At 39.2% G+C, this 12,303-nt stretch overlaps 1 protein-coding gene across 1 annotated transcript in view; it reads right to left on the reverse strand.

Moving 5' to 3' along the window:
- Positions 1 to 11,442: 11,442 nt before the first annotated feature.
- Positions 11,443 to 12,303, reverse strand: part of mmp23bb (matrix metallopeptidase 23bb) — a 30,409-nt gene continuing 29,548 nt past the window's right edge. Inside the window, exon 8 of the mRNA XM_038961901.1 lies at positions 11,443 to 12,135. Within this exon, the coding sequence (XP_038817829.1) occupies positions 11,943 to 12,135 (193 nt within the window). The 3' untranslated portion in view covers positions 11,443 to 11,942. The remainder of the gene's footprint in view (positions 12,136 to 12,303) is intronic.

The raw sequence follows: 12,303 nt of genomic DNA on the forward strand, positions 1-12,303 counted from the left end.
AATCATGCCATATTTAGATTAGACTAAAACTTTACCAGCGTCGTAGCATACGTATCGATGAATCGTTATGACATGAAATACGAGTAATAGTGTAATAACTACGTAATTTTTTTATTTGTTTTTATTCAAAATACAGATCGACAATTTACATTGTTACATCATACAAAACAGAACGCAGGTATTAACGAAAAAAGTACTAAAACATACAAAAAATATCAAGTAATAAAAAAGTAAACAATTCTAGTGCAATTGTAATCACTCTGAAAAAATCTTATTATAATGATTCAGGAAAATGTTATTCTTGTTGTTATTCACTAGGGTTAATGTTTTAATAAAATAGTTAAATTCAATCAAAACAATGTGTAATTTTGGTATAGAATTTTGGAATTTTTGTTTGTGTAAAGTATTTGGCCACAAGAATAAAAAAAAATCACAATCATTGCAATGGTCTTGTTATCATTGCAATAGTAACATATTATATCCTTCATGTCAAAAACATGGGTAGTGTTCATAATGCTAAATAAGTATTTTGCAAGGTTTTCCCAAAATTCATGACACACATTTACATTCAAAGAACAAGTGAGACAGATTCTCACCTTCTTTTTCACAAAAAACGCAGATATCATCAATAGCCACAAATTTGGATATCATAGAATTACATGGATATATCTTATGTACAATTTTAAAGTGCACTTCCTTAACTTTGTTTGGTATACAATATTTGTAAGGACTTAACCATGCATTCTTCCAGACAATGTCAGGAATAAGGATGTTCCAGAAAAAACTTTCCTCTCGGTGTAAGTTGGTTTTGTGAATGAAGAATTTGTCTTATATATTTATTACAACAAGATTTCTCAAGTAAGCCCACGCCTTCCAATCTGAGTTCTGGATAAACTTTGTGATCATTACCAAAGCTAAAATGAGTTTTCATTAGTGTAGTTAGACCACTGGGAACGGCTTTGATCACAGAAATAAACTCTTTGAAAGGTATTGGAAACTCTTTCAATGTTATAAATTGTTCATATGTGAGAATATTACCCTTGTTGTCGAAAACATCAAGAACAAAGTCAATATTCCTCTCATGCCAGTTGGGGTAGAACAATGACTTATTCCTTACAGTTATGTCTGAATTATTCCACAAAAGAGCTTTATGTGGGGGAAAATTGTGCAGGAAACATATTTTCCAGGCCATTAAAGCTTGTTGGCAAAACCTAGCCAATTTAGCGGGTAATCTTTCAGGAATATAATTACATTTCAGTAAAAATGTAAGACCTCCCAACTTATTAAACACATTATTTGGAATGAAATACCATATTGAATCAGTATTGATCAAACATCTTTTCAACTAGTTGATCTTGAAAGTGTTATTTATGTCAACAAAATCCAACACTTCCGGACCGCCTTCAGCTCTTTTGTTAGAAAGGACAGATTTTTTTAGTTTGTGAGACTTATTTTTCCAGATGAAGTCAAGAAAGGTCTTCTTGATCTCTTTACAAGTAGCAGGATTTACAAATATAGATAATGAGGGGTACACAAAACAAGACAGTCCCTCTGCCTTGGACAGAAGCACTCTCCCAAGTATTGAAAGATCTCTTTGTAGCCAATTATTAAATATATTTTTGGTTTTCTTAATTTTAGGAGAGAAATTCATATGTTGTCTGACTAAGTGGTTTTTTGACAGATGTATTCCTAAATATTTAGCACAGTCCTTTACAGGAATATTTTATATTTCTTTATCATCAGAGTCAAATAAACATAAGATTTCACATTTAGAAACATTCCGTTTTAATCCTGATGCAATAGAAAATGCAGTTAAAGTATTAAGGGCATGGGCGACCTGGTCTTTGTCTCTTAAGAAAGGAGTAGTATCATCAGCCAGTTGGGAGATGTTGATTTCTTTAAAATGTTGATTTCTTTAAAAATGGTTAAGCCATACAAATTTGCATTATTCAGAATATCTAGAGATAGAAGTTCCACAACCAAAATGAATAAAAATGTCGAAATTGGGCATCACTGTCGTACACTTCTGTTGATACTGAATCTTTTGGAAGTATTAAGGTTTAGTAACACAGAACTATTTATATCTTTGTAAAACATGCGAATGACTTTGATAAAACTTTCACTGAATCCAAAAAGTTTAAGTGACCTACAGAGAAATTCATGTTCAATTCAAAGGCTTTACAGAAGTCCAAAAATAAGACAACCACATCTGAGTCAATTGCATCTAAATAATCTATAAGGTCCAAGATTAAACGAATGTTAGAGCTTATGTGACGGCCCTTCATAAATCCCGTTTGAGACTCATTTATAATGGTAGCTATTCCTTTCTTTAATCTTTTGGCATAAACCCAAGCAATCAATTTGTAATCAATATTTAATAAAGTAATTGGTCTCCAATTGTCAATGAGAGAGGGGTCTTTATCGGTCTTCGGAATCAATGAAATAAAGGTGCAATCTTGAAACATATTAAAAATCAGGTCTTCTAGTAACTCCCAAAACTGTCTATATAATTATGTCAAATGTATGAACACGTGAAATTATTATGTGATGTGCAGTCACATTTAGGTCCTGATTGGTCAACAAGCTTATTTGACACATCAAATTGTGTTGTTTGACATGTATCCGGCGGTCACAAGTCATGAAGGCAGTCAAATTCCACGTGACCTTTTAGTCACAGTAATTACAGGGAACCCAAACTAGCTGTGCGCGTGCGCCATCGTGCACCATCGTGTATAAATGCCCCCCCACACCAAACACGATCACGACACGCACGTTAAAATATCAAAACAAACTCTGAACCAATTATATTCATTTGGGGAGAGGTCGAAAAGCATTAAACATTTATGTCAATTTAGCTAGCTAGCTTGCACTTGCTAGCTAATTTGTCCTATTTAGCTAGCTTGCTGTTGCTAGCTAATTTGTCCTGGGACATAAACATTGAGTTGTTATTTTACCTGAATTGCACAAGGTCCTCTACTCCGCCAATTAATCCACACATAAAACGGTCAACCGAATCATTTCTAGTCATCTCTCCTCCTTCCAGGCTTTTTCTTCTCTTGACTTTATATTGCGATTGGCAACTTTCATAAATTAGGTGCATTACCGGCACTGACCTCGTTCGTCTTTCAGTCACCCACGTGGGTATAACCAATGAGGAGATGGCACGCGGGTACCTGCTTCTATAAACCAATGAGGAGATGGGAGAGGCAGGACTTGCAGCGCTATCTGTGTCAGAAATAGAACTGACTTCTATTTTAGCCCTTGGCAACGCAGACGCTCGTTTGCACACGCGAGCAGTGTGGGTGCAATAATTTAATAACATATGTATGTCTAAATTTATTTTGCAACGTGCGCGAGCGGTGTAGGCAGCCTGTTAGGCTTCTCCTAGCTCTGATGCTGCTGATGGTCATTAATAGCCTACCAAACTTGTTAACTGCCTGGGACTAAGCACTCTATTGTCCCTCTAATTACTCTGACATCAATGCAATGCAAATGTAATCGAAAATCGAATCAAACACTTCATGAGAGCACATGAGCCCATGTTGCGCAACATTTCAATAGGCTATGCAATTGTGTGAAAAAACATAGTGATGGCCTCTACTAAAAAAATGGGGGCTCCCATCAGCTTTCTATAGGCTAGGCCTACAATATTTATTTCTCAACTTTCCTAATATTAAGCACATTGCTTATCTATACAACAGGAGTATAGCCTACCTGGCTTGCATGAAAATGAACCACGGGAAAAGCGTCCTCCATTCGCTATTTAAGTGCATAGATGACATGTATTTTTCCCCGCTGCCCCTGTTTCGAGACAGGTGCATGATAATGGTCCATTTTAAATCAAAACGAATATCACACATATATTATTTAGTATATGTAAAGACAAGATTAAATCAAGAATAGTCTGATGGGTGACAATATGAGCCTATCACTTGTGAATGATTTATTATCACTTGTGAATGATGCCCAGCATAAGGTTTGTATCACAACTAAAGTGTCCAAATAACTTCTTAAAATTAAGCACATTAATCCGCTTTACAAAGGGTGTAGAGGCCTGGCATAACTGGCATACATAAGCAGTGTGCTTCAAGTTTGGGGAAGATCATTTTCACCATAAAAATGCACCTTTCTAATAAAAGCATTACATGCATAATCGCATTTGCGGCCACTTTTGAGAATGGTATTTTCCCACTAATGGAACATTCGCACTTGTAGCTTACTGCCATGTGCACATTGCTGCGCTTATAATGTGCAGGAATAGCCTAATAGTTTAGCCACATTTTAATTTGGGATCTATCGCATCCCACAACTGTCCCAGACTATGTTTGGAATATTTAATTCTCGCACAGAATAGAATAGGTCGACTTTTGTACTATGGGGGATAGTAGATTGACGTAGGCTAGTGCTTTTGCTGTTCGTTAGGCCTACTCATCTTGTTGGCTGACAAAAAGTAAATGTGGACAGTTCCTACAATATCTTCAATATGCACCTCGGAATTGGATAAGGACGCACGCAGTCGCGTCCCCGATGTGTCTGTCTTCACTTGTAGCCTGTCAGAAAGATCCAATCACGTGATGGAGAGCCATATGAGTGAGAGGTGTGGAATTTTTTAGAGTGCATTACCACACAAAGGGGATGCCGCCGTAAAATTTGAGGCATTATCAAGTGCTTGTCAAATTGTGAATGAGAGACTGTGCAAAAAAGCAAAGCCTTTCAAGCAACCTCAAGCAAATCATCATTAGAGTCGCCTCATGCAGCCTTACAATGTTTTAAATGTTCAAAACATATAGCCCAACATTTTTAGAACAACTAAAGTTACATTAATAACTCTAAATGAAGCATATAGGAGTACCTATTTATTTGTTAACCGCTCAACACAGAATAGCCACATGTGCGCACTCCCTCAAATCGTTTGGAGAAAATATATTTTCTATTTTATTCAGCTTTGTTCAATTGTATTCTTCATACGATGAAATAATGCAACAGAATTCTAAGCAAATCTTGTCTGCTAAATGTACTAGTGTAGCCTAAAGCCATTTGGTATAGCCAGATCAGGACCTAACATAAGGACAACTCAAGAGTATGCTATTCTGTTCTTCTGAAATAGCCTACATTTACTTCATATCATGTTACTTTAGACCTGTCTAAAATAAATAATGGATTTATTGTGAAGGTGTAGGCTATATATCATGGATTTATTAGACTTTTAAAAAATGTACATGTTCCAAAGGTCTGCATCAGTGGCTATGTATGGAAGCCAGAAGATGCTAAGTGTGTATATGTTAATTAACGTTCAATTACCGTGAGACCGACAGTTATTTGCTTGACAATCACCGGCTGACGAAATTTTGTGGCCGCAACACCCATAACCACAATCCCGGTATAAGTGCTCACATGGAATTGAGTGTTCACATGCCCTTGTATTAGGCTGCCATGTTCCGTTTTTTCCTATCCCCCTCACCGTGGCATTACTAGTTCTCTTTGCCTGCCTTTGTGTCAATCAGGCCTTTGTCAGAGAAGTTTGAACAAGTGATAACCGGTACTTTCTGCAAATAAGAACTTTCCACTTTCCCATTGACTTCAGTCTGAATCTTTTTTATGGGAGTTACATGAAGTAATTGTTTGTTAGTCTGGATTTTTTTACTTCTCTGGTGAAAGCATAGCTCACATGGACATAGCACGGCAATGGGTAAGCAGCTATTGAGTCTAGTAGGGGTTATTCATCGTACTGGAGTGTTCCCTATTCCAGTCTAAAAAAATAAAAATAATCATACCAGCTGCCTGCCTCTTTATCCTCTCTCCCCTCGTAGATGCATTCTCTTCAACTGCCTCCACAGAAAAAGACAACAAGGTCTTGCAGAATTCCTACTACCCCCTTAGCCCCCTTAGGGCCTAGGCACTCCTGCAGCTCTGAAAGGATGGGATAGGTTTTGCGTTCTGGCTGGGTGGCATTTTCACCATGTTGGATACACCTATTCAGGCCTTTTAGGCCTAGGATACACTAAGGTTGTACAACGCATTTGAGTTGACAGTTGTGATGCGGTATTGTTGTTTGGGAGCGGTTGTGTAAATATTTTGGTGTAGACAAATGCATAAAAAGACCTGTTTTATCACAACTGTTGTGTCATATGCGTGTCACAGGCCCAAGATCAGCGTCTAGGAGCAACTTCACCATACTCCGTTCCGCTTAACCTCCCTACACTGTAGCTGTAATTGTGGTGATAGAGGACATTTGACTTCATTGGTCACCTGATTAGTTGTTTTATCCTCTTATTTTTTTCACATCACATGATCCATCTGTAATTGACTTTATTTAATACAGTGCATTCGGAAAGTACTCAGACCCCTTCCCTTTTTCCACATTTTGTTACTTTACAGCCTTATTCTAAAATGTATTAAATTACTTTTTTCCCTCATCAATCTACACACAATGTCCCATAATGACAAAATGAAAACAGGTTTTTGGAAATGTTTGCCAATGTATTAAGTATTCAGACCCTTTACTATGAGACTCGAAATTGAGCTCAGGTGCATCCTGTTTCCATTGATTATCCTTGAGATGTTTCTACAACTTGACTGGAGTCCACCTGTGGTAAATTCAATTGATTTGACATGATTTGGAAAGGCACACACCTGTCTATATAAAGTCCCACAGTTGACAGCGCATGTCAGAGCAAAAACCAAGCCATGAGGTCGAAGGAATTGTCTGTAGAGCTCCGAGACACGATTGTGTCGAGGCACAGATCTGGGGAAGGGTACCAAAACATTTCTGCAGCACTGAAGGTCCCCAAGAACACAGTGGCCTCCATTATTCTTAAATGGAGGAAGTTTGGAACCATCAACTTTGGAACCTAGAGCTGGCCGCCTGGCCAAACTGAGTAATTGGTGGAGAAGGGCTTTGGTCAGGGAGGTGACCAAGAACCCAATGGTCACTCTGACAAAGCTCTAGAATTCCTCTGTGGAGATGGGAGAACCTTCCAGAAGGACAACCATCTCTGCAGCACTCCACCAGTCAGGCCTTTATGTTAGAGTGGCCAGACGGAAACCACTCCTCATTAAAAGATACATGACAGCCCGCTTGGAGTTTGCCAAAAGGCACCTAAAAGACTCTCAGACCATGAGAAACAAGATTATCTGGTCTGATGAAACCAAGATTGAACTCTTTGGCCTGAATGCCAAGCGTCACGTCTGGAGGAAACCAGGCACCATCCCTATGGTGAAGCATGGTGGTGGCAGTATCATGCTGTGGGGATGTTTTTCAGTGGCAGGGACTGAGAGACTAGTCAGGATCGAGGGAAAGATGAACGAAGAAAAGTACAGAGAGATCCTTGACGTACTATACACCTGTACACATGGATTTTGTGCTGTATATATGTGGTAGTGGTGGAGTAGGGGCCTGAGGGCACACAGTCTGTGAATGTATTGTAATGTTTTTAAAATTGTATAAACTGCCTTAATTTGGCTGGACCCCAGGAAGAGTAGCCTTGGCCTTGGCAGCAGCTAATGGTGATCCATAATAAATACAAATAGAAATCTTGTTTTTATTTTAGCATTTCAATGGCAAAGGAAATGTCGGTCTTGTCATACTGTTAACCTGTTGACTACAATCAGTTGTAACAGGACTAAAATGTTAAAAGAAAAATACTCAACTTTGAAGTAAAATCACTTTAATATACAGTACAATGGTCTATGTTTGGCAATGTGTTGTTGCATATTTCTAAAGTGGTGTTGGTGCATATACATTTCTGGCAACCATTCCTTGTTACACAGGAGTGAAAATATCTGAATCCTCATATTTTTCTACAATATATACCAAACAATTTAACATGGTACAAAAACATCATAGGCAATAGTATTCACTTCAATTGCACAGTTTTCACATGTTGCGTTAAATATAAAAAATGAATAACATTGTCATTTTATTTTCACTGATCTGCACATCCTACACCACATCTTCAAAGTGAGAGACAAAATGTAGAAATGTTCTAAAATGAATTTCTGCTTGAATGCATACATATTCACCCCCTTTGCATCTCTTTGTGTAACAACATTTGTTCATGTTATTTCAGAATAAATACCCATCTTTGTAAGGTCCCTCAGTTGGTTAATAGATTTCAAGCACATATTTAACCTCGAAGCTACCCTGGAGCTTTCAGAACATCCATGAACAGATGTATAGGCAAGTACAGATCAGAAGAGGGTCAAGTTAATCATTAAGCTGTGAATGATTTATCACATCACCCATACGACACAAAGATCTGTCCATCTATCCTAACTGAGCTGCCGGAGAGGAAGGTAATGCAATGTCACCGCGAGGCCATGGTGATTGTGAAATAGCTAGAGTTCCTTGGCTCAGATGGGGAAAAAAAGATAAACAACATTGGAGTCACTCCACAATACTAGCAGGGTCAAAAGAAAAATGGTGCAAAGCCCAGGTAAAACATATTCAGTCTGTTGAACGCCTGGATAAGAGTTTCATATTTCACCAGGACAATAACCCAGAATAAGACCAATGTTTACATACACCTTAGCCAACTACATTTAAACTCAGTTTTTCACAATTCCTGACATTTAATCCAAGTAAAAATTCCCTGTTTTAGGTCAGTTAGGATCACCACTTTGTTTTAAGAATGTGAAATGTCAGAATAATAGTAGAGAGAGAATGATTTATTTCAGCGTTTATTTATTTCATCACATTCCCAGTGGGTCAGAAGTTTGCATACACTCAATTAGTATTTGGTAACATTGCCTTTAAATTGTTGATCTTGGATCAAACGTTTCGGGTAGCCTTCCACAAGCTTCCCACAATAAGTTGGGTGAATTTTGGCCCATTTCTCCTGACAGAGCTGGTGTAACTGAGTCAGATTTGTAGGCCTCCTTGCTCGCACAAGCTTTTTCAGTTCTGCCCACAAATTTTCTATAGGATTGAGGTCAGGGATTTGTGATGGCCACTCCAATACCTTGACTTTGTTGTCCTTAAGCCATTTAGCCACAACTTTGGAAGTATGTTTGGGGTCATTGTCTATTTGGAAGACCCATTTGCGACCAAGCTTTAACTTCCTGACTGATGTCTTGAGATGTTACTTCAATATATCCACATACTTTTCCTACCTCATGATGCCATCTATTTTGTGAAGTGCACCAGTCCCTCCTGCAGCAAAGCACCCCCACAACATGATGCTGCCACCCCCGTGCTTCACAGTTGGGATGGTATTCTTCGGCTTGCAAGCCTCCCCCTTTTTCCTACAAACATAACGATGGTCATTATGGCCAAACAGTTATATTTTTGTTTCATCAGACCAGAGGACATTTCTCCAAAAAGTACGATCTTTATCCCCATGTGCAGTTGCAAACCGTAGTCTGGCTTTTTTTATTGGAGCAGTGGCTTCTTCCTTGCTGAGCGGCCTTTCAGGTTATGTCGATATAGGACTCGTTTTACTGTGGATATAGATACTTTTGTACCTGTTTCCTCCAGCATCTTCACAAGGTCCTTTGCTGTTGTTCTGTGATTGATTTGCACTTTTCGCACCAAAGTACGTTCATCTCTAGGAGACAGAACGTGTCTCCTTCCTGAGCGGTATAACGGCTGCGTGGTCCCATGGTGTTTATACTTGCGTACTATTGTTTGTACAGATGAACGTGGTACCATCAGGCGTTTGGAAATTGCTCCCAAGGATGAACCAGACTTGTGGAGGTCTCCAATTCTTTTTCTGAGGTTTTGGCTGATTTCTTTTGATTTTCCCATGATGTCAAGCAAAGAGGCACTGAGTTTGAAGGTAGGCTTGGAAATACATCCACAGGTACACCTCCAATTGACTCAAATCATGTCAATTAGCCCATCAGAAGCTTCTAAAGACATGATTTTCTGGAATTATCCAAGCTGTTTAAAGGCACAGTCAACTTAGTGTATGTAAACTTCTGACCCACTGGAATTGTGATACAGTGAATTATAATTGAAATAACCTGTCTGTGAACAATTGTTGGAAAAAATACTTGTGTCATGCACAAAGTAGATGTCCTAACCGACTTGCTAAAACCGACTTGCTAAAACCGACCTAACCGACTTGCTTAACAAGAAATTTGTGGAGTGGTTGAAAAATGAGTTTTAATGACTCCAACCTAAGTGTATATAAACTTCCGACTTTAACTGTATCTTATAAGAGTTTAATTCGGGAGATAGTAACTCGTAAAATATGTTTTCCCCCTGGTGCCCCAAGTTACTGAGTTAATTGTTACATGAGTAATTTAATCACGTACTAATTAAATAATAATTCATTGATTTGATAAGATAACAGTCATCGCATTAATGATAGTCACGTCACAACAACGGATAAGACAGTTTAATAGTTTATAGACGCATGTCTGAAAATGTCGGCACAATCAGAATGTGGACAGGATCAGGATGCATGTTTGAACCAGGTATAAACGGGGCTTGAGTGCCCTAGCCTAGTATCAGTTCTGACTTAAATCTGCATCAAAATCTGTGACAGTACTGTGACAGCAAATTTGGTGGAGACATTCAAAAAGTGGGTAAAACTGCCGCTGAAAGTGCTTCCACCAAGTATTGACTCTGGGGTGTGAATAAATACCTTTTTTGAAAGGTTGTTGTGAATAAAAATCCCAATTTAATGAATTTTTCCATCTAAATGTAAGGCAAGTAATAGAAAACAGTGCAAGGGAGAGAATACTTTCCATAAGTACTGTACACACAGTGATAGCTGCATCATATGTCCACCATTTTTCTCAAAACATATTACTAGAAATATCAACTCTGTCCTAGACATTTTACAAAGTGAGATATATCAACACAACAACTGCATAGAAATGACAGTCACCACATTTAAAGAGTGAGCAAAGCTAGTCTTTTCTGTCTGGATCTTGAAGTCTGATGTCCTTGATGATGAACGAAGTTTAAGGTTGAGTGCTGGGGTCTATTCCATTTATGACCTGGGGAGTACTGTCAGAGTACAGCCCGCTTAAAGGTAGACTCAGCCATATGACATCATCCTACAAACCGGGGACACTTCCTGTTTACAGACATTAACAACAACAGAGGTTCAATCTGCCAAGACTGACACTATTGGCTCTAGACTAGAGGGTTGTTTCCATTGGTCAATTATCTGTTGATTCTAAGGATAAACTTAAGGAAGGTTTTCTGTGGGGGTTTTTTATTTTAGGGAAAGGAGGATACCTAGTCAGTTGTACAACTGAATGCCTTCAACTGAAATGTGTCTTCCACATTTAACCCAACCCCTCTGTCACGACTTCTGCCGAAGTCGGTTCCTCTCCTTGTTCGGGCGGCGCTCGGCGGTCGACGTCGCCGGTCTTCTAGCCATCGCCGATCCACTTTTAATTTTCCATTGGTTTTGTCTATGTTTCCAACACACCTGGTTTTCATTTCCCAATTACTGGTCATGTATTTAACCCTCTGTTTCCCCCATGTCTTTGTGTGTGATTGTTTATTGTTAAGATCGGTACGTTTCCGGCTTTTCCCCCCCGGGTGCTGTGTTCACCCGTGTTGTGTGGCAACCATTATTGTTCGCACATTGGTTTTGTTACTTTGTGCTATTTTCTCAAGTAAAGTGAGTTGTTCACTCATCTCTGCTCTCCTACGCCTGACTTCATGCACCAGCTACACGCACCGCCTGACACCCTCTGAATCAGAGCTCACAACCCCTGAGTGAATAAGGTCCAATATGTGGCAGTCTTGGCAGATTTGAATTATCAGGTTAATATTTGTAAGCAGGAAGTCGTCATGCTGTGTATGATGATGTCAAATTGCTGAGTTCACTTTTAATATTATAATTGTTGCCACCTGTATTCCACTACGGCTAGCGGAGAGGCACATGTGGCACAGCTGTGGGTTCGTCCTCTTTTCCTCCATGCCTCATACTTTCCTTCCCAGCTCTCATTCTTCCCTTCCCTCACTCACTCCGTTCAGCTCAACTGTTGGAGGGCTGTTCAGGCTTCAGCCGGATGGCCCAGGAGTTTGCAGAGACCACATTGCCACTACGATGGACGCGACAGGTGTAAGTGCCCTCGTTAAACTCGTTGGCGACGATGCGGAGGTCGCGGCCCTTCATGATGATGTAGCCGGGGATAGAGATCAGGAGCTGTTCTCCATCCTTGTACCAGCTGGAGCAAGGTCAAAGGTCATACCAGGGACGAGCACGGGGAGAGAGGAATCAATCATTCAAATGTTATGTACATACGTCCAACAACCTTTGCCAGAAACATAGTCACAGTAAAATAAGAAATACTCCCATAAAAAGACCTGACAGAGCAATGGGAGAATCTGACCAT

The sequence above is a fragment of the Salvelinus namaycush genome, chromosome 23, assembly GCF_016432855.1.
Source record: "Salvelinus namaycush isolate Seneca chromosome 23, SaNama_1.0, whole genome shotgun sequence".
In the NCBI taxonomy this organism is placed as follows: Eukaryota; Metazoa; Chordata; class Actinopteri; order Salmoniformes; family Salmonidae; genus Salvelinus; species Salvelinus namaycush.